Genomic DNA, 20,796 nt, shown 5'->3' with positions numbered 1-20,796 from the left:
TAATGATGTTATTTTTTTGCATTCATGTCTTTAATTGAAAGCTGCTGAGTGATATTCTTTAACAGTTAGAGCCATCAAAATGAAAACCAAAGACAAAGAATGTAAAAGCAAGCCTGAAAATGCAATCAGAAATTAAAAAATCTTACAGCAGTCATTAAATGAAAGGGCCAGTAGAGAAATTTAGGTATAACTAAAATGGGATCTGTACATTTCATGTCACTTTCCCTACAGGGGCTGAGATTCTCTTTCAAACCGTTTTCCAGGACCTCCAGAATGTAAGTGACTGAACTTTATTTCTTCTGCTACCCCAAAACAGTCGCCACAGACTTCCTTCCTGCAATAAAGCAACTCTCACCCTCCTGCATCCATGCTTTTGGAAGCCTGACCTTCAGCAGGACTTCAGTTTGCAGTGAAGGCAGCTGCTGCTGGAGCGCTGCGGTGTTGATGGCACGCACTCGCAGAACTACTCCCCTTTTTTTAAGACGTGCGAGAGCTGAACTTTTCTTTGATAAGCTTCTGGAGTCAGCTCAGATAAGCTGAAGGACAATACTGACAACGCTATTAAAATTTGCATCTGTTCTCCCACTGGAAAACTAGTCAGGCATAGACACGCTGCATTACCTACATCTGGCTGCTGCCTACCACAAGCCCGATCTGAGAAGCCACATTCAGTCTCCGCTCTGACATCGATAATGATACAGCACGACTCAGATCCACGCAAACGCTGCCCTTCACATCAGAGTCCTGTGTTTTCCAAATTACAATTATAGTATCGGGCCCCTAAAACAAGGGTTGTCAAATTATATAGGGGAAGAAAATAGGAACTGTAATGAATAAATACTTGCTCTCCCTTGAATACTCGTCTCGCTCATACAACGGCAGTGCTGCTTTTGCAAAGCAGATGAACCTAAGCAGCCTGGAGATTATTCTTGCCCTCTCCCCACCTTGATTATTAAAAGATTTTGTAATAACAGCATTGTTACAGCTGGTCTGAGCTGTAACAGGAGATGAGGAAGAGTAATATTCTTGAAAAAGCCAGCTGAGTCAAGTTATAAACGCAGTCAGCCACACTTGGCCCAACAGTCTTCAACAAGGTAGCTCTCCTACAGCTTCAGGACAAACACTTATTCTATCACCTGCTCGCAAACAGACAGAGCCCATCTGGCATTAGTAAGCCTACTCTGAACTTGCGGTTCTCTTCATAACCCACACAAACGAAACTAACCTCTAATTTGTAGTTGAGCCAAATATCTTTGCCGACATCTCTATCTGAAATCCCCGCGGAACACTCACACTGATTTTCATCCAACTGTGACAAAATGTATTCCGTGATTACGCATTTTATCATCAACACAACTGATAATACACCCCAGATCTACAGAGGGAAAGGGAAAGGCATGATTTAGTCCTGCTAATTAGGCAGTGATGCTTTAGGTACTCTGGTAGCTTTTGCAGTCAATTCTCTGTTCCAAAACTTAACTTCTGGCAGCAACAGCTTTTTGCAGACCTGAACAGATGTCATAAAAAAAAATAAATATCTAGTAACCTATTTCCTTGTCTTTTCAGACAACAAGTCCCACAGCAAGAACAGACATGGGAACAAGCCACTGACAGTTTCCTAACGCCAGCCTGTGATGCTGTTCTGGCCACAATATTTTAAAGGAATCCTGATTAGAAAGTTCAGAAGCTACCATGTCAGCTACCTGCAAGCTATGGATCCCATTTTTATTGTAGACACTGGAAGTTATCTAGCTGCCTACGTGCAGATGCTACCTTCTATCAGTGATGCTTTTTATTATGCCAAAAGGTGCACAAGCAGAAGCATTAGGTACTTCTAAGGAAACAGGAGTCACCCTGCTGGTTGTCAGTGCTTTTCTCACTGTGCTAGCTGTACTGCTCTAAGGCATGTTTTGCAGAGCTGACAGACGTGGATCTGCAGTTCCACTCCACTTTGTAGGAAACTGCCCCACTCCTATGTTCAGGATGGATTGAAAGCTAACAAAGAGAGCTTTTTTTGTAGAGCTTTTGGCTGCGACAGAGTTAATTTTCTTCCTAGTAGCTCCTCTGGTGCTATGTTTTGAACTTGTGATGAAAATCAGTGTTGATTAACGCCCCGATGTGCTAGCTGCTGCTGACCAGCCCTTGCGCGGTGTCAAGGTCTTTTCCGCTTCTCACGCCGCCCCACCAGGAGGAGGCTGGGGTGTGCAGGAAGCCGGGAGGGGACAGAGCGGAAAGCTGACCCCGGCTGACCAAAGGGATGTTCCACGGGACACCATGCTCAGCAATAAAAGCCGGGGGACGTTAGCTTACAGTGTTTGTCTTCCCTGGGAACCGTTCCTCGTGCTCCATCAGCCCTGCCTTCCTGGAAACAGCCGGACATCTGCCTGCCGATGGGAGCAGCGGCTGAATTCACCACCTGACCACCGAGAGGGCAGGCAGGTGCTGGAAAAGTCTCCCCAGGGAAGCGGTCACAGCCCCAAGCCGTATGGTTTCACAAAGCACTGGGCAACAGTCTTAGATACATGGTTTAACTCTTAGGTTGTCCTCCGTGGAGTCAGTTGGGTTCAGTAATCCTCATGGGTGCTTTCCAACTCAAGGTATTCTCTGATTGTGTGCACTCCCTATTCTGCTTTGCTCGCATGCATGGCTTTTGCTTCACCTATTAAACCACCTTTATCTCAACCCACGAGTTTCCTAACCTTCTGGATTCGCTCCCCCATCCCACTCTGGCAGAGAGCGAGCGAATCCTTCTTGGCACCCAACGTAGGGCTCGAAGGGTTTGAGATAATGACAGGTTCAATTGGAGTGTGCTAGACAGAGTTTATAGATGTTATCTCTGTTTAGCTATTAATTGGCAGGCTCTTGTGCTTGCCGCAGGGCTTGCTTCCTTACTGTATACAAGAGCCCAGCGCTTGTTAGTAGCTGCTTTTTGCTTTTGCTGTAGTCTTTATCATCTTTCCCTGCTGTGCTGGGAACAGTTTGGTAACAGCGATGGCCAGGCACCTGGGCTGACAGCTGGCCAGGGCACTGCTGCTGTCCTGGCCAGGCTGGAAAGCCAGCGTGAACCTGAGTCAGAGTGACTGTGGGTAAGTCCCTGTGGGTGCACGTATATCCCAAAGAGTCTGTGGCTATGGATAAGGCCACAGGAGGCAGAACTTTAAAGGGACTGTGGCCCCCAGGTAAGGCCACAGAGGGACACAGGCACACCCCCAAGGGATTGCGGCCCATGGACAAGGCCATGGTGGAGGAGATCACTGCAACGTTAAACCCCGTGGCTCAGTTCAAAGGGACCAGGATGGAGACTGCAGTGGATCTACCTTTAATCTGTTGTAACCCACAATCCAGGTTGCACGTTACAGGAATTGCTATGGCAGGAACCACTCAAACCAGAGGCTGAGCCTCACAAGAAGCAGTGCACGTGCAGCAGTGACCTGATGTGAGCTGGCTTTGGCACCCAGTAACTCCACGCACGCTGCCTCAACTGTCCTGGGTAGCCACTGTAACAGACAGAGCCTAAGTCATGGAATAAATGAACCCAGGGGACTTTTAATGCACATTTTACGTGGGTGACCCTTGGACCAAGGGAATGAACCTGTGTACAAACCAGAGGATGGGAAGGCTGGCAGCTAGCACAGGCCTTGTGTATGATGTGAACAGTTGGGAGTAAGTGGTGGATACTATACTGTTTTGGGCTGGGATTGTTAATTTTCTTCATAGTAGCTCATACAGCACTTTATTTTGGATTTGTGCTGAAGAACAGTGTTAATAACACACCGCTGTGGTAGCTGTTGCTGAGCAGTGCTTACACAGAGCCAAGACGGTTTCTGCTTTTATTATGTAGGCTGGGGGCGCACAGGGGGCTGGGAGGGGACGCAGCCAGGACAGCTGGCCCCAACTGACCCCAGGGATATCCCACACTACATGACACCATGCCCAGCAATAAACCTGGAGGGACATTTGGAGCGATGGAGTCTGTCTTCCCAAGGAGCTGTTACTTGAGATGGAGCCCTGCCTTCCTGGAAATGCCTGAGCATCTGCCTGCCAATGAGAAAGAGTGAAATAATCCTTTATTTTGCTTTGCTTGCACACACAGCTTTTGCATTACCTGGTAAACCGTCTCGATCTCAACCCACGAGCTTTCCCCCTTTTGCTGACCTGACTTTCTCCCCCATCCTACACCAGGGGGGAGTGAGCAAGTGGCTGCGTGGTGCTGAGCTGCCTGCTGGGACCAGACCACAACACAACCGCTCGCTGCCCGACCTTGCATCTGCTGGAGAAAACTCCTGAGTGGGAGAGGCACCAACCTGATTGTTAGTTTTAAACTTTGGAGCAAGCCTTTTAGCAGACGTGCTTCAGGACCTGCTCTGAGCATCCATTTACACCTACAACATCCGACTGAAAGCCGCAGCACGCCGATAAGCCGCTGCAGATGCACCAAGGCCTGAAGGAACGGCTTCAGCCTGCCTGCTATCCCAGGGTTTAGCTTCTGCATTATTATTGTGCAACACTAAGGTGGGTATTCAGACAGCCTGCCAAGACAAATTAAAGCTCTGCTGGCTCTTAACAAGAAACAGTATCCGCAGCCTTGACTTGGAGGTTACAGGTGACACTGCGCATTACGCTCACCTTGCTTTTGTCTTCTGCCTGAAGTTCAGGCACTAAAAGCGTAATCACGAGCAGCCATGCATGATCTGAGACGCTCGGCTCCCAGCATCTGTAAGCGCCCGGTACCGCAGCATAAAGACCAACCGGGGAACTCTCCACGCAAGTCCTGTGAACAAAAGAACGCGCTGCCTTCCTCCGGCAGCGGGGAAATTCACCGTGTATTGTTCGCTCGCGCGCCGGTGAGAAAACACATTGCCACCATTCAGCTGCTCAGGAACTCGAGTCCCCGCGCGGGGGAATTCTGTACCGAAAACCTTCACGAATTTTTCTTGGAAGCAGGCCAGGCAGAGCTGCGCTTGTTACTGGGTGCAAACGCAGTGACTTTATCCCAAGGCATGCGGCGTCTGAGTCTTCCAAACAAATTCCTCTACGCTCCCCTTAGGGATGACCTATCATCCCGCACCAGAAAACGCTTTTCCACCCTATCAAGAGGAAAAAAAGCAGCCCACCTTGGCCTCAATTCCCTTCCCTCCCCCTGCAGTTTAGAAGTTACAGCTCTACCAAAGCAGGATGTGCACATGGGGACCATCCCATGCATCATTTCCAGCTCTGACTTTTCTCGTTTAGAAAAATCAAGGATAAAGTTACCGAACACTTCGGGGGATCTGCGTGCAACATTAAGTCCTTTTACTAGCTGGCGTTTGGGACATGCAGAGCCTTGATCCCTGACAATACCGCTCCAACGATGGAAATATTGATATTATTAGTGACAGAAGCACTGCTTCTTAATGTAAGCTTCTGAAAGCTGCATGGCAATTTCTGCAGAAATATTGAGAAGCGTTTCCTGACCAGTCCAGTTAGGCCAGTCCCTTTCAGCAGCCTCCTTACACCAAGTCCTGGCTTTAATTTTTTAATTGAAAAAGCCCAATGCTAATTCTTTAAAGTCACCTACAATGGAACTCTTTTTTTTGTTTGCTCAACACAAGTCGAAACAAATATTAACTGTGCAAATAGTTAAAAGCATTTACAAAGAAGATACTCTTTGAAATTCATAGAGGCGAGCAAACAGATTTGACTGAACTTCACGCTTTCAGGAGAAGCATCTAAAAATAGGCAGCGTCAGCTCTGCAAGAATTTAACGAGCAGTGGCCAGTACTGAGTATCGCAGAGATCTGTCCAATTTTGAAAGCATCAGAGTTACCGGAGGAAGTGACTACAGGTCCTTGGGATCCAAGAACATCGTATGACGATCCCCCTTCCCCTTTTAATTAAGAGTGCCCACATAAGAGCCCGCCGGGCTGAAACAAAGAGACTAAACCCCACTTTGAGACACAAGCCACAATTCAAGCACAGATTGAAACGCATTTTGAAACTCCAGCGGCACATGCTACGCAGAAGACACCACTTGCAAGTACTCATTTGCTATCAATTTCTCAACAGGCTGGGATTTTGGGTGCATATTTTGCTGTACACCCTGAATACACAGATGAGAGAGCCAAGCACATAAAGATCCTTCATTACCTTACTGCTCACAGCCAGTTACACTCTCAGAGGTATACAAATAGTTCCACCACCATTTATACGTGCATTTTTTAATTCATTACCAAAGAAAGAATCGAACTCTTCTCCTTGCATTTGCCAGTCTTCCCTCGCTCTGACTCAAAGGAAACTTTCTATCCCATCTAAAAACTTCAGGCAGGCAACAGACAATGCATTTCTCCATTTCCAGTACAGGCAATCAATGAGAAAAAAAAAAAAAGCAACAACCTTGCATCAAAACCTTTTGAAGGAGGTTATAAAATGCTATGCAATAACGCTGCCTCAAGGAAAGTATTCCAGCCTCTTCCCAAGCACTCCCCCCCACAAGAACAAAACCCAGAGACAACACACACTTAATCTGTCAGCGCTGGAAGAGAGCTGGAGAGAAAAAGGGTCTCAGGAACTGGAAAAACTATTATACCGAAACTGAACCGAGCGAGGCAGATCACTGCCATCAAAGCGTTACAGGCACATAAAGGCGCGCAGGTGAAGAGGCTAATAAAACCGCCGCTCCAGAAACCAACACAGCTGAAACACACGGTTTTCAATACAAGGTGGTTGGGGTTTTTTTGGCCAGCAAGATGCTCAGGAGAGGAGCTGGGCGCAGCTCTCCTCCTGCTGCGCTCTTCCACCTCCCCAACAGCTGCTGCCCCCCCCAACCCCCAGCTCCCCAAAAACCCCGGCATTAAAGCACTTCTGCTCCAAAACCAGCGGGTTTGGGTCACCCAGAAGTTCAAGCAGGCTTCGTAGCTGGTTGAACCCCCCCCCCCCGGTTTGGCTCTCCCTCTGCAGATCGCCCCTCCACCGGGCAGGGGGAAAGAAAGGCAGCAGCACGCAGCAGCAGGGGACGGGCACAGGCAGCCCCGGCTCCGTACCTGGGGGGTCCATCTCTATATAAAATATCAGCTCGGTGGAATAGGGCATCATCACTTCCCTCCAGTCCGTGTCATTGCGGTCCATGTCCCACACCGTGTTGTACATCGCGGCGGGCAGCTCCCGGCGGCTCCGCGGGCGGCAGCCTGCCTCCCTTCGAGCTTAATCGATAATAAAATAAAAAATAAAAAAATAAAAAAATAAAAAAGGGGGGGGGGAGCCTTCTGAGGATAACACGCCCCCTCGGAAAATAAAATCGCGGAATTCAAATTAAAAAGAAAAAAAAAAGCCACACAGAAGCTGCCCTGCAGGAACTGAAATAGGTATTTATATATATATATATAAAATATATGGAGATATATATATATATATAATATAGAGTGCTTCTTTTTTGTTTAAAACGCTTTTTTTTTCTGTTTAAAAAGACACCTTTCCACAGAAAAGCCACTTTCCTGAACCCCCAGCCCTCGCCATTTTCCAGGGAATTTTCAAAAAACCGCCGGCCGGCGAACAACAACAACAAAAAAAACTTAAAAAAAAAATAAAATACCACACAAAACGAAGGGGAAACGGCCAAAATGGGGGGGGGGGAAGCCCCTCGTCGGCGGCGGCAGCGGCGGCCTCAGATCCCGCTGCGGGGCCGGCGGCTGCGGGCGGGTGGCTCGGGCGGCGGCCCCAGGCTGTGCGCGCCGCCGCCGGCCCCGCTCGGCGTCATTTTAAAGCGGCTCTGAGGGGCCCGGCCGCCGGCTGCCGCCTCTTGGCCGCCGCCATGCCACGCCCCCCCCCCCCGTCCTCCTCCTCTGCTCCCTCCCCTCCTCTCCCTGAGCGCGGGGAGGGCGGCGCTTCGGGCAGGCTTCAGGTGGAGGGAGGGAGGGCGGATCCATTAAACGAAAAGGGGGGGGGTTTCTCTGAGCATAACGGACAGCGTCTTCTTTATCCGCGCAAAATACACCCTTAAAAAAAACAATTCTCTAAACATGCATCGCTCGCTCCTCTTTTACAATTTTTCCCGCTGTCCTCTCTTCTGGCCTCTTTTTCCGCCCCCCCCCCCCCCCCCCCCGCAGACACCCCTCCGCTCTGAGGGGAGGACGTGAGGTGGTACGACCCACTCCCCCCTCCCGCCTCTCCCCGCTGGCCCGGCGCCAAGGGGCACGCGCAGGGGGCGGGGGGAGCAGAGCCCCGTTGCCAGAGCTGCTGCCTTTGTCTGAGCGAGCGGCGAGCGCGCCGATTGGCGGAGGGCCCCGAGCCGGCTGGCCAATCGGCTGGCGGAGAAGCCGGCCGGCTCGGTGCTGATTGGCCGGCAGCCCCGGTTACTAAGCGGGACAAAGGGAGAAGGGCGCTGAGGGGGAGCGGGGGGACAAAGGGGGCGCGGGCGGGCTCGGGGCAAGGACGGGGACGCTGTGCGCCCGGCGGCACCGGCTGGCGGTGGGCTCGGCACCGGTACCGGGCCTGCCCGCTGCCCCTCAGTGCTGCGGGGGGGGGGGGGGAGTCCTCGGGTCTCGGGTCTCGTCCTGGGGCCCGGGCTCAGCAGAACAGCCTCAGAGGAGGGCCAAGGGGGCAGCCACACGAAAATGAGGGAAAAACCCTTTGGCAAGGACAGGCACGCTTGGATCCTCCGCGGTTGGGCACAGGCTGCGTTAGAAACCCAGCGCCTTTGTGCTTTAAAGCGTGGAGGGCTCGTTATTACTAATTCCTCACACACCGGCCCAAGGTGGAGGGCCCCTGGCAGGGTTCTCCCTGCACGAATGAACCAGGGGTCTGGGTGCGTGGGGCTGGGGGCTGCTGGTTTCCTCTCAGCGACCTTCCCCAGCAGGCCCCATTCCGGTAACGGCTCCTCGAGGGCCCGGTGGGCTCTGCCGGAGCACAGGGCTTTGGTTCAGACAGCCCGCTGCAGATAAATTAATTTCATACCCTCATCTACAAACTCTGATTAATCCGCGATAACCAGATATGATTCCTCTTTCTAATTTTTAAATTAAATTTCTCGTGCTAACACGCCGTGCCGCCTCAAGCTCGCTCAAGACGTTGACATTGCGGATGGTGCGGGGCGTCCGAGGGTGCAGGAGGGGATGGGGCCGTTGCAGACCCCGCTGAGCTGAGAACAGGGTCTGCCGGCCCCATTGCCACCCCAAAGTTTGATGAGCGGCTCTGGAGGAGGAGAGAGGCCAGGGCTGAAATTCATTTTCCCCCTTCCTGCACCTCGTTACAAGTTCCACCCACATAAGACCTAATTATTTGGCTTTTATGCCGGTAAAGTGGATTTCACTCTTGCTGTTTCCCATGATGGTTGCCTTCATTTTCATGGCGGCGCTGATGGTTACAGCTTATTGATGTTTTCACTTTAGTGATTTAAAGCAGAATACATTTTGTTATTAGCCCTGGTTTCTCTCATTGCTGCTTTAATCAAAGATGCAATTTAAGGCAGAGGATTGCGTGTAGTGGTAAACAGTAGGATAATGCCTTGAGAGAACGGAATATTAATGTGTTTTTATTTCTCAAAACTGAGCTTATAATATGCCCAGGATTACTTGGCTCCCAGCACACACGCACGGGGCTCTCCCTTTCCCCGCACGCCGACTGCCTTGCAGCAGGGGCGAGCGGCCGTCGGCGTGCCGGGACAGAGGGGCACACACGTGTGCTGCCTTACACAGCCCCTCTGCTTGTGCAAAGCGTGCAAGAGAACACGTCGCGACTCTCCGGAGAAGAGACACGAAGCTGGGAGGGCACTGAGCGCTTAGGGGTGGTCTGGGTCTGGCTGGACACCAGCTCGCCCCACGTGTGGCAAAGCACCGCAGCAAAATAAATGGCAGAGCAGCACCAGCCCTCGCCACCCGCTCTGCTGCAAACCGAGACCAAAAGGCGAGCATCATTCGTGTGCTCTCCCTCCAACGCATCTCCTACCCCAGTGTCAACAGCCCCAAGTTCGCTCCCTTCCATTTACCCCGACCTGACAGGTTGTATGCCAAGTCAAGATTAAATATTGAAGCGCTGAGCGCTTCCGCGCGCCTCAGGCGGAGCCGAGCGGACCCGCGCTGGAGGAGGCTGAACACAGAAAAGCCATTTGTGCCAAACTGCTCGCTCTCCTCTTTGCCGAGCCATGATAACGTGATACCCGACAGCCGAATGTAGGCCGTGACAGGCTTTTAGAGTCGGAGGACTGCAGGAGGAAGGGGGGGGGCCTGGTCCGCAGTGCTGCCAGCCAAACGTGCTAACGCGACAAGAGGTTTTGGGGCAGGCTGGAGGCTCCTGGCCGCTCCTGAGACCTGAATGTGACCACCACTGTTAGAGCACAACCTCAGGGCCTGCTGGCAGGGAGCTGGCACAAGGCAGGGTGATTTTCCAGATGTAAAGGATGCCCCCTGACTGGTAGAAAACACTCCATGGCATTGCTTGCGCTGCTCAGGCACCGGGGATCGGGAAATATCTGCCCTAACCGGTGGGCGCTTCCAGCAAGTGATGGAGGATGGTGCAAGCTCCACCTTCCCCTGGGATTAGACAGTCCCATTCCCGAAAATACCCAAGGGACCGCGGAGCATTCGCCAGCAGATGAAGAGCATCAACCCCTGCGCTGCGCTGAGGTGACGGGGTGAGGCGACAGCAGTTCCCCTCCCCGTGTCCCCCTGCAGCTCCACGGGAAGCGGGACCGGAGGGAGCCGCCCGCTTATAACGGGGACCGGGCTTCCTCCCCTGTGATTTACGGGGTCGGTTTGTGTCCTCACAGGCTGCGAAAGCGTTGCCTTGCTCCACCCCAGATGTGGCTGCATTTCTGTGGTGAGGAAAAGCTCGGCAAGCGTGCCCGAGTAGGGTGCTTTGGTTTGAAAATTACACACTGCGTTAAAAACCTGTATTAAGGAATAATATGCGGTCTGCAAAAACATTAAAACGAAACGCTTCTGTGCTAGGAAGTGTCTTATTTACGGCCGCCCGAGCAGCTCGTGTCCTCGCTGTCCGCGTTACAGTGGACGAGGCCGAAGTAAGGGCGCACGTACGGGGGGGTCGCGGCACAGTGCACGCACACGGAGCTGAGCTTGCAAGGAATCATACATCAGGCATTTCCTAACTTAAAAGCACTTGGCTTTGCATTGTAAACAACATTCTTTTCACATAGGAAATAACAACATTTTAAAAATAAAATAAAATGGGATCTTTTAAATAAATCTCTGCAATGTAGGTTATTGCAGCTGGACCTAATGTATCCCTGGGCAAAACCTGACCCAGCCTTTCCTTGCTGCTCCGGGGGGTTTTTGCCCCAAAATCCACAGGAGTAATGGGACAGGATGGGTGCTGAGCACTGCTCTCCTGCACGGGGAGAGGACCTGAGCTTTGCTTTGCCCCACCGTGCTCTGCCTGCTGCTGCCTGGAGCGGGCACGTCTGCACCCAAGGGTGCCCGGGACGGGTGCTCGAGGGGTGGGCACGGGGTGGGGGTGAGGGAAAGGACACGCCGCGCCGGCTCGCTGCTTTGGCAGGGCCAGCTCCTCAGAAAGTTCACGTTCAGTTATTGTTCTGACAGGCTGCCAAAGCCTTCCTGAGGAATGCAGGCAGCAGAAGGGAAATGGCGATTTTCAAACTTTTTTTTTTTTTTTTCTATAACTCAGCCAAACCGGAGTGGAATTTCATGGGAAAAGCGAAAGGTACATCTCTAGCCTCGGGGCATCGTCGCTGCCAAAATTTCGGAGGCTGGCTGTAGACAATGGGGGTGTCCGAGCATCTCCAAAGCAGCGCCCGCACGCGCCCGTGCTGCATTTCCTCTGCCGGCGAGTGCCCCCACCGAGACGCCCCGCGCCCCCGACTGACATTAATCCACAGTGCTTTAAAAAAACTGAACCTCCGGGCTGTAAAAGCAAAATACAAAACCAGTTTGCTGCTCTTTAAAGGTTTAGGACTTGGCCTCGCCAGGACACTGAGGTCCTCCCCACCCTGACCCCAGCCTGCAGCCACGCGTGGTGCTCCAGGACCCCCAGCCCAATATGTAGTCTCCCTTTTTCCCCCCACAGGCTCATTTTAGTGCTGGAGCTGCTGTTTTTTTTTTTTTGCAGGCGAGCTCCCCTCCTCCTCTGTCGGGGCCGCAGAGCTGCCTGCAAGCCGGCTGTGGCACCACGGCACCCCGGGGACCACGGGGCCGTGGAACCGGGCCGGGGAGCTGCCATTCACCTTCTATTTTCCAGCACACTAATTCCTCTTGTCATCTTGCCAGTGACAAACAGAGAGAGTTAAACGGAGCAATCCATTAAAGAAGAGCCCTGGCGGAGCGATTGTGAAGGGTTTCAGCGATCCCCATTTAGGCTGGCTCGAAAAAAAAAAAAAAAAGAAAAAAAATTTCGCCTCGAGCGGCTCCAATTACAGAATTATCGGCCCACACTCTGCTCCCTTTTGTGCACTTCGCATCTCTGTCGGCGTGCCAGGCCTTCCTTTCTTTAGCCGCTCGGAAATGGTGAGCAAAATGGAAGGAGACTTGTAACAAGTTCAGAGAAATTAGGAAAAAAAAAAAAAAAAGAAGAGAGAGAAAAAAGCCACCCCCTCCTAATTCTGAAAGCAGGACGTTTTTGAAATGTAACACTGTATAGGAATTTAAAATATTTTTCACTTCCTCTGCTCGTTGCTTTAGTGCACTGGCACTACTTGCTCAGATTTTTATTTTTTTTCCAAGGAATGCACAATAACCGCTCTGTAAATTCCTCAGGTCCGATTTTAAGAGGAGCTGTGCAACGTTATTCACGGAGGAGCGAAATAATCCTGACCCCTTCCTGCAATAACTCTTCCTCTTTCATACACAGAGCAGCGCGTGTTTTAATCGCAGCCAGTGATGCGAGCGCCGGGAAATCGGTGGCAAATGCGGGAAAACGGAGGTCCCGTCCCTGCCCTGCTGCCATCCCCTGTCGGGTTTCACCGGGGGGGTAAGAGCGGAGCCACCTCCAGTTGCTTCTCGGTGGTTCCCCACGTCCCTGTGCCCACCCCTGGGATGCGGCGGGGCCCAGCATTACATTTCGGGTCTGTGCGCCGTGGCTCTGACCCCAGGTTTTGGGTGGAGAACAAAAGCAAGAGGCAAAAAACCCAACCCAAAGCAGGGAGCGTTGGGGAGCCATCTCACTAGTGATCAGCAGGCGAGGCCAGGAGCTGGAAGGCGCGTTGGCTGGCACGGTTTTTCCCTGCAGTTGCACGCGTGCAGCCCGTGCCTTGGAAAACGACCCTTCTACCACCGCGCATGGCTGCCGAGCTACACGCGCCTGCCCTCCAACTTTTCCCAGATGGAAACAGGGCTCTGTTTGCTTTGGAGATCGCTTTCCCTGCCTTTCTCTGCTTAACGGTAAATAAGCGCAGGGAGAGCAGCCTCTGAACACGAAGAGGAGAAACAAAACAAGCGGCGCGCCGTTGGGTCATGGCTTCACACCCAGCACGGGGCTGCGATGCCCTCACCGGGTGGGACGAGAGGTTACGGTTGATTTTTTCATTTTTTTTTTTTCGTCTGTCCTTTATTACGATCCTCGCCCTACCGAATATTTCCAGACCTGACGCGGGGTTGGTTGAACAATGCTGGGTCCCAAGAGGTGAGTATCCACCTCACAGAATCACAAAATGCTTTGGGTGGAAGGGACCTCGAAGGCCACCCGATCCCAACCCCGTGCCACGGGCAGGGACGCCTCCCACGAGCCCCGTGACAAACAGACATCAAAAGGGCTCCTCCAGCAAGGGTTATTTCCACATCAAATGCCCACCTCCAGTCCCGAGCCGTTTGGGAGAGAGAGCACTTCATAAAAGGAGAGGGAAGATTAATATTATTTTTCAAAAGTGTAATGGGAGGTTTCCACTTCCAAAGCACTTCAGAGCCGTTTTTGCACAAAGCCAGAATAATTCCATCCCCAGAGGAGAGAGAAAAAGAAAAACACATTAGAGGGAGTTACGGGTGCTTGAACGAGCGGTCGGTCAGAATAGAAACTTGCCCGTCACCGTCGCCTTGGGGCTGCTCTCGCCCACGCCGCGGGGCGATGCTGCTGGGGGCGGAAAGGTTGCTGGGGTCCCAGCACCGGGACGTGTCTGTGCTGGGAAAGGGAACGGGTGTGCTGCCAGCGGGAGGTGCTGGGGGCAGGGATAGGAGTGTAACAAGAGGACACGGCGAGTTCGGTGCCGGTAGGACTTCAGATGCTCCTCCCGAAACAACTCATTCATCTTCACCATAACCAGTGGCCGGCCGTCTCCAGCCCTGCTCACCCCACCTGTCCCCATTGGGAAAAATCATTTCCTAGAGGCTACTGCTGGTTTTTTTTGGGGGGGGAATTTGTTGCAATTTTGTGGTTTTCTTGTTACAAAGGCTGCAGGAGGGGAATAAGCAGCAGAGAAGTGCCGGTGTGCTTGCCGCCTCCCAGCCTCCCGATGTGGCTTTTTGCCCTGATCTGAGCCTTTGGGTGGTGGGGATGGGGACGTGGGCACGGGCTGCTGCTGCTCCCCAAGGAGCTTGCTGTTGGATATGTCCGGTTTTCTGCTCGCATTGCAGCTGGGGCACTGAGAACCCCGGGCTGCCAACGAGGAAGAAAAGCCGGCTGCGTCGCTGACCTGTGGTCCAGCAGCTGCCCTCCCTTCCCCTCCTCCTCCCCTGTGTGCCATGCTGTTGGCTTCCAAGGGGAAATTCAGGAGGTTTTTCCCCTGGCAGGGCTTTGGGGTGAGGCAGCAGCTGGTGGGAATGGCAGAGAGCAGCTTCTGATGGTCAGAGGGTGCACGGGTTTGGGTCAGAGCTGCCTGGGAGCATCACCCCTGCCCATGAGCACCACCGCTCAGCCCAACGAGGCACCAACTAACAAGGCACCAGTCCCAAGGGGAGATGTCTTCATAACCCCAAAGCTTTGGTGACCAGATCGCATTTTCTCCCATTCCTATCCTCTAACAACAGCCCTCCTGCAGGCATGGCGCACGCTGCGGTGCCTTCGCCCGCCGGTGACGTCCGCAGAGCTCGGCCACCGCTGGGGACAAAAGCAGGACGTGGGCTCGAAACCTGGCTGGGAGCAGCCGGAATTTCCAACAGCTAACGGTTCCCAGAAGCCGGAGGACGTCTCAGCCCTGGCCCTGCTCTCTGGGCTCACGCTTCCTTCCCGTTGCAGCCCGTAGACCTGGCACTCAGGGATTTACGCTTGCCATGCACCGCGGCCGGGCTCCCATGGCCCTGCCGGTCCCTCGCAGGGGTTTGTCCCTGGCAGCAGCCCCCCCATGCCTATCCCTGCCCTCCCGCGAGTGTTTTCTGTTCTTGCAAGAAATCCAGCTGAAAATAAGCCCGCCCTTGCTTGCCAGACAGCTACTTGCAGGGCTCTCCTCATGCCTTTCGGTTGTGTTTAAGCAGCGGTGATTTTTTGATCGGAAATGTCCCAAGCAGGGGCCGTGGGGTGGTGGCTTCGTCCCCTTTCCCCACCCTGAATTTTGGGAAAGGTCTGTTGGAGCGTGCAACGACAAAGATGTGCCAAGCCCTTCTTCAGAGGAGGGCTGGATTCGTGCCTCTAGCCCTGACCCACAGCATGTCCATGTCGTGGGGACCTCACCCACCCGGGCGCTGGGGACCAGTCCTCCCAGTTAGCACCAGCTGGGGCAGGCAGGTCCCTGAGCCCCTGTCACTGACCTCGCGGACATTTATTACTTGCCCTGAGGCTCAGCTACCCCTGCAGGTTTCAGCTCCCCTGCCCCTCTCAGCAGAGCCAGCACCGGGTGCACCCCAACTGGTGCCACCTGCACGGACATCGCCGGGCTGGTGCCCATGGGGACGCCACCGCGGTGCCAGCACCAACCCCAAATCCATGCTTATGCGGCCAACGGGGAACGATTTACCCTCAGCATCTCTAAAGCCATTTGCCAACCTGTGAAGCTGGAGCAAAAATCACAGGAAAATCAGAAGTGGCTGCTCCTGCGGGATTTCCCCCTTGGGTGGGCACCGGGCGCCGCGGGACCCCTGTGCCGGGAGCACCGGTGGCAGGAAGAGTTCAAAGCCTCCCAGTTAAATACGGGAAGGAGTTAGCAAGTCTTTGTGGCAGGCGGATTAGAGGCAGAGGTAAATGCTCCTGCTAAGTGTAATCTGCCTGGTTAAAAGCTCAGCTCAGCCGCTATCCCAGCATCTTCTTTGCTTCTTATAAATACAGGAGACGCGGCTGCAAACAGCCGTTTTTTTTGTTCCTTTTGCCTATTTACAGACCCCAGAGGTGGTGCTGAGCCCCTCACCTTCCTCCTCCTCCTCCCCATGGGGTCCCATTCGGGTTCCCCCATACTCAGTGCCCTCTTCCCTCGGGGATGGGTTTGGTGCTGGCGGCCGGGGGCTGGCGCAGGATGGAGCCCGTCCTCCCCAGCTCCCCCGCCGGGGCTGACACCGCGCGTCCCTCATCCCGCAGCCACCGGCCCCGGCGGTGGCCTCAGCTCACCCGGCCGGGACCAGCTGCTGAGATAACCCGGCCGCGTCCTGCAGGTGCAGCAGGAGGGGGATTACGGCTTGCGGGTCAGCGCAGGTGAAGGCAGCGTGGAAATGGGGCTGGGGCTGGGGACGGGGCGCTCCGCCACCCCGCACGCCGGGGAGGATCCATTGCCGTGCCCCCTGCGTGGGTGAGCTGCTGCGGGGGGATATGGGGCAGGGGATGGGGGCTACACTCAGCGTGACGCATGTAGGAATCCCAAATAAAACTAAGAAAATTACTCTAGAAATACGCCACCTCTCTGCCTCTCTCTAAAAGCCCTGTTCCCAAGGGGGCTGGCACTAAGGTGGGCACAGGAGGGTGGCAGATCTGCCCGGACCATCCCGTCCCATAGCAGCAGCACCCCTGGGACCCTGTCCCCGCTGTTCCCCGCGGGTGACAGGACTCCCTGGGGCTCAGCCTCACCCACGCAGTCCCCCGATGCTGGCCCTGGCACCCTGTGGGTGTCCCAGAGAGGGTCCCCAGTCCCCCGGCCACGTCCCCTCGGGGATTGTGGCCAGAGCGGGGGTTCTGGTGGGCAGCGTGAGGCAGGGATCAGGGGATTAAGATATTTTCCGTGTGTGCAAACTGGCTGTCAGGAGCCCACAGCTATCTAGGATCGAGAGACCTGGGGCTGAGCAGCCAGGGGATGGGGGGAAGAGGGAGGAGAGGCCAAGACCCCCCGCCCCCCTCCATCTCCATTCCCTGGGCTTGCAGGTGGTGGGGGAAGATGCTCAGGGAGGTTTTGGAGCCCCTAACCCGCAGGGATGGCAACGAGCACCAGTAAGGGGAGATACGAGTGCGCGCCGTGCGAAGTGGGTGAGATGCGTGCTGGTGGAGGAGAGGTTGGGGGACACGGGGTGGGGGGATCTGGGGGACATCAGGCGTCTCCCTGGGGACAGCAAGGCGCCGTGCCCTCCCCAGGACCAGGGCAGAGTGGTCTGCCCAGGCAGGCACGAGGGCTGGGTGGCTCCAGGAGCTTGTTAACCTTAATCCTCCCCTGGATTAATGCTGGGGGGAGCTGGGGACAGCGGGTAAACCCGCAGGAGCGCAGCACCGGAGCGCAGCACCGGAGCGGGGTGAGGAGGGGACAGAGGGCGCAGGCGAAGGGCAAGGAGAGGGGCAGGCGGTCCCACAGCCTAATCGGACATGTGGCCACGGATTTTGTGGGCATGTTTCTGTGCCCTGCCCTCGCTGGGTGCAAAGGGACGGGCAGCGTGACGGCCGGGGGCACGGCCGGTGATGGGGCAATGCCACGGGGGCTGTCTCTGCGGGGCCACCACGGGTGAACCCTTGGGATCAGAGCAGCCCGGAGGTGTGGGACCAGGGTGGGAAATGCCTGTTCTGAAAAGGATGCTCTTTTGGGAAATGCCTGCCTGGGCTGAAATCCCTTTCCCTGGGGCTGAGCTTGCAGCCCAGCTCAGAGGGAGCAGCGCAGGCACGGTTCCCTCCTGGGCATCCCCATCCCGGAGCTGTTTCACCGTACATCTATCCACGGGGCTCAGCGCCACCCGAAGAGGGGCTGAACCCACCGTGCGTCCCAGGAAAATGCCACAGGACGTTGTCACCCACCCCAGCGCAGCCAGGGTCACCTTGGGCTTGTCCCCAGCGGCTGCCTGGCGGGGCTGCGGGGCCACGTGCGTGTCCCCCGGGGCAGCGAGGCAGGACGGGATGTGCTGTCCTAAGTGGCATCTTCACCAGATCTGATCCAGCCTCGCAAAGCCACAGCGCCTTCAATTCCCTTAGCACTCCAAATCTGCTACTGTGCATCTAAGCGGCTTATTTTAAATACCCCATGATGGACTGCTCCTTTGTAATGTAATCCAGCCTCGTGTGTCCCATTCCCCTCCTATTCGCGGTGATTTAGCTGCAGCTGTGACAGCTGAAAACCTCCCCGCTTCCCCCTGCCTCCCGGGAAACTTCCCTCGCACCAGCCCCGACCCCAAATCCCGCCCTGCCCCATGCTGTGGGACCCTACAGGTGCTCCCACTGCCTCCCCCCATGCCCTTAATGTGCATCCAAGGCCAGATCCCGAACCCTGCGCCGCCTCAGCTGCTTCCCCCCTAGAGAAGAACCATACAGGAGCCCTTTTGGGGAGGTTTCACCCAGTTTCAGGCTCAAACAGGCCAGAAGGGAGAGCGCATCCCGCGTTTCGGGGCAGGGGAGGGATGGGGGGAGCCGAGCCCCAAAAGCCCCGCTCATGGGGATGGCGGAGAGGCTGCCGCTCTTCCCAGCCCTCCCCTTTGGGGCTTGTCTGATTAATGAGGGCTTGTTATTTCCAAACTGTTGAAACCGTGTTTATTTTATCCGCCGCCGGATTCCTGTGACTCGGGGCTCGTCGTGAACTGCCAAAGATGAGTGACAGAGCCCGCTAATTACAGCTAATGATGGCCTTAAAGGATTCTCCACGTGCGCACGTGCGTCTGTGTGCACACACGCCGAGGGCCATTTATAATTTAAAGTGGGGAGACTCGTTAGCATGAAGCGTGCCCAGATTAATTGCCAAAAGGAGGCGGCCTCCGCTCTCGGGGAGCCGCGGGGAGCCCGAGTGGAGGCCATGAGAGGGGAGGAGGCACCCGAAAAGAAACCCGAAGCCGTTCCAGATGGCGAAATCCCTTATCTTGTTCTGCAAAGCGCATCCACCCTTCTCGGAAAAAAGAACCTGAGCTTCTTCCCCTCGAGCTGGCGAGGGACGAGCTCCCCGGGAAGGGGAGCACCAGAGTTTTGTATGGCTTTCTGCGGGGAAAAAGCCGAAACTGGACGGGATCAGGAGTAGCCAGCACGAAGGGATTTCGGGGCTGGCTGTGCTCGGTGCAGGGGACGCGTGCCAGCACAGGACGCTGCGCTGCGCATCCCGCTACGAGCCGGGACAGCACGGCTTGGACGAGGGCTCCTCGCTGGAAGGAACAGCTTCAGGTCAAGCCCGATGGCTCGTGAATTTGTCTTGGATCGTCTGGATCGTTCTGGACCCCAAAACGCTTGGGTTTCTCTGCCTGAAACGTTCCAGATGTTTCGGTTTAGTGCTTTCACGCCAACAGCTGTCGGAGGCCAGGGAGCAGGGCTCCTCCGATAGGCGCGCAGCGGCCGGACGGTTGCGACCGCTCCCAAAACAGCAGGGCGAGGCCATCCAGGTAGGGCCAGTGCCTGCTTTTGCTTCTTGCACTACTAAAAAAAAAAACCCACAAAACCCAACCCCCCTGCTTCAGTCCCAACAGATTTCTTGCCAAAGTTTCTTCAAACCAAAGCAATGAGCCAGGAGAGCGGGAGCTGAGCAGCCAGGACGGGGGGAGCGCAGCGGGGTGGCGGCCGCCTCCACTGGGCCGAAACGCCACGGGGACGTTTGGGTGCTCGGGGCTGCCCCGGGCTGCACCTCCAGCTTCGGCTGGGTCCGAAACCCCCCCTAACTTTGTCTCCAGCTGACCCATAACAGCATGTTTGAGCCATTTTGTTCAGCTTCTCACCTGGTTCTTCTTTTTCTCTCTCCTTTTCTCTCTCCTTTTCCTTTTCCTTTCCTTTTCCTTTTCCTTTTCCTTTTCCTTTTCCTTTTCCTTTTCCTTTTCCTTTTCCTTTTCCTTTTCCTTTTCCTTTTCCTTTTTCCTTTTCCTTTTCCTTTTCCTTTTCCTTTTCCTTTTCCTTTTCCTTTTCCTTTTCCTTTTCCTTTTCCTTTTCCTTTTCCTTTTCCTTTTCCTTTTCCTTTTCCTTTTCCTTTTCCTTTTCTTTTTTCTTTCTTTTACTTCTCTTTTTCTCTTTTACTTTCTCTTTCTTTCTCTTTCTCTTTTTCTTTCTCTTTTTCTCTTTTTCTTTCTCTTTTTCTTTCTCTTTTTCTTTTTCTTTCTCTTTCTCTTTTTTCTTTCTCTTTTCTCTCTTTCTCTTTCTCTTTCTCTTTCTCTTTTTCTTTCTCTTTCTCTTTCTCTTTCTTTTACTTTCTCTTTTTCTCTTTTTCTCTTTTTCTCTTTTTCTCTTTTTCTCTTTTTCTCTTTTTCTCTTTTCTTCTCTTTTTTCTCTTTTTCTCTTTTTCTCTTTTTCTCTTTTCTTTTCTTTTCTTTTCTTTCTTTTCTTCTTTTCTTTTCTTTTCTTTTCTTTCTTTTCTTTTCTTTTCTTTTCTTTTCTTTTCTTTTCTTTTCTTTTCTTTTCTTTTCTTTTCTTTCCTTTCCTTTCCTTTCCTTTTCCTTTTCCTTTTCCTTTCCTTCCTTTTCCTTTTCCTTTTCCTTTTCCTTTTCCTTTCCCTTTCCCTTTTCCCTTTTCCCTTTTCCCTTTTCCTTTTCCTTTTCCTTTTCCTTTTCCTTTTCCTTTTCCTTTTCCTTTTCCTTTTCCTTTTCCTTTTCCTTTTCCTTTTCCTTTTCCTTTTCCTTTTCCTTTTCC

At 53.7% G+C, this 20,796-nt stretch overlaps 1 protein-coding gene across 3 annotated transcripts in view; it reads right to left on the bottom strand.

The window, feature by feature from the left end:
• LOC308198942 (phosphatidylinositol 3-kinase regulatory subunit gamma) overlaps positions 1-20,796 on the bottom strand; it is a 63,244-nt gene that overhangs the window by 26,497 nt on the left and 15,951 nt on the right. The window contains exons 1-2 of one of the 3 annotated variants that reach the window (XM_080602231.1): positions 7,568-7,807; positions 7,020-7,178 (exon numbers count right to left, since the gene is read on the bottom strand). The exons of the other annotated variants lie outside the window; for them this stretch is intronic. Coding sequence (XP_080458357.1) covers positions 7,020-7,125 — 106 coding nt within the window. The 5' untranslated portion in view covers positions 7,126-7,178; positions 7,568-7,807. Of the gene's footprint in view, positions 1-7,019; positions 7,179-7,567; positions 7,808-20,796 lie in introns of those variants that run through there. 3 annotated transcript variants of the gene reach the window in all.

This window comes from Anser brachyrhynchus (assembly GCF_964034855.1).
Source record: "Anser brachyrhynchus genome assembly, chromosome: 8".
Taxonomy (NCBI): domain Eukaryota; kingdom Metazoa; phylum Chordata; class Aves; order Anseriformes; family Anatidae; genus Anser; species Anser brachyrhynchus.
Note: the sequence above shows the minus strand (reverse complement) of the source record. Positions and strands in the feature narration are given on the sequence as shown.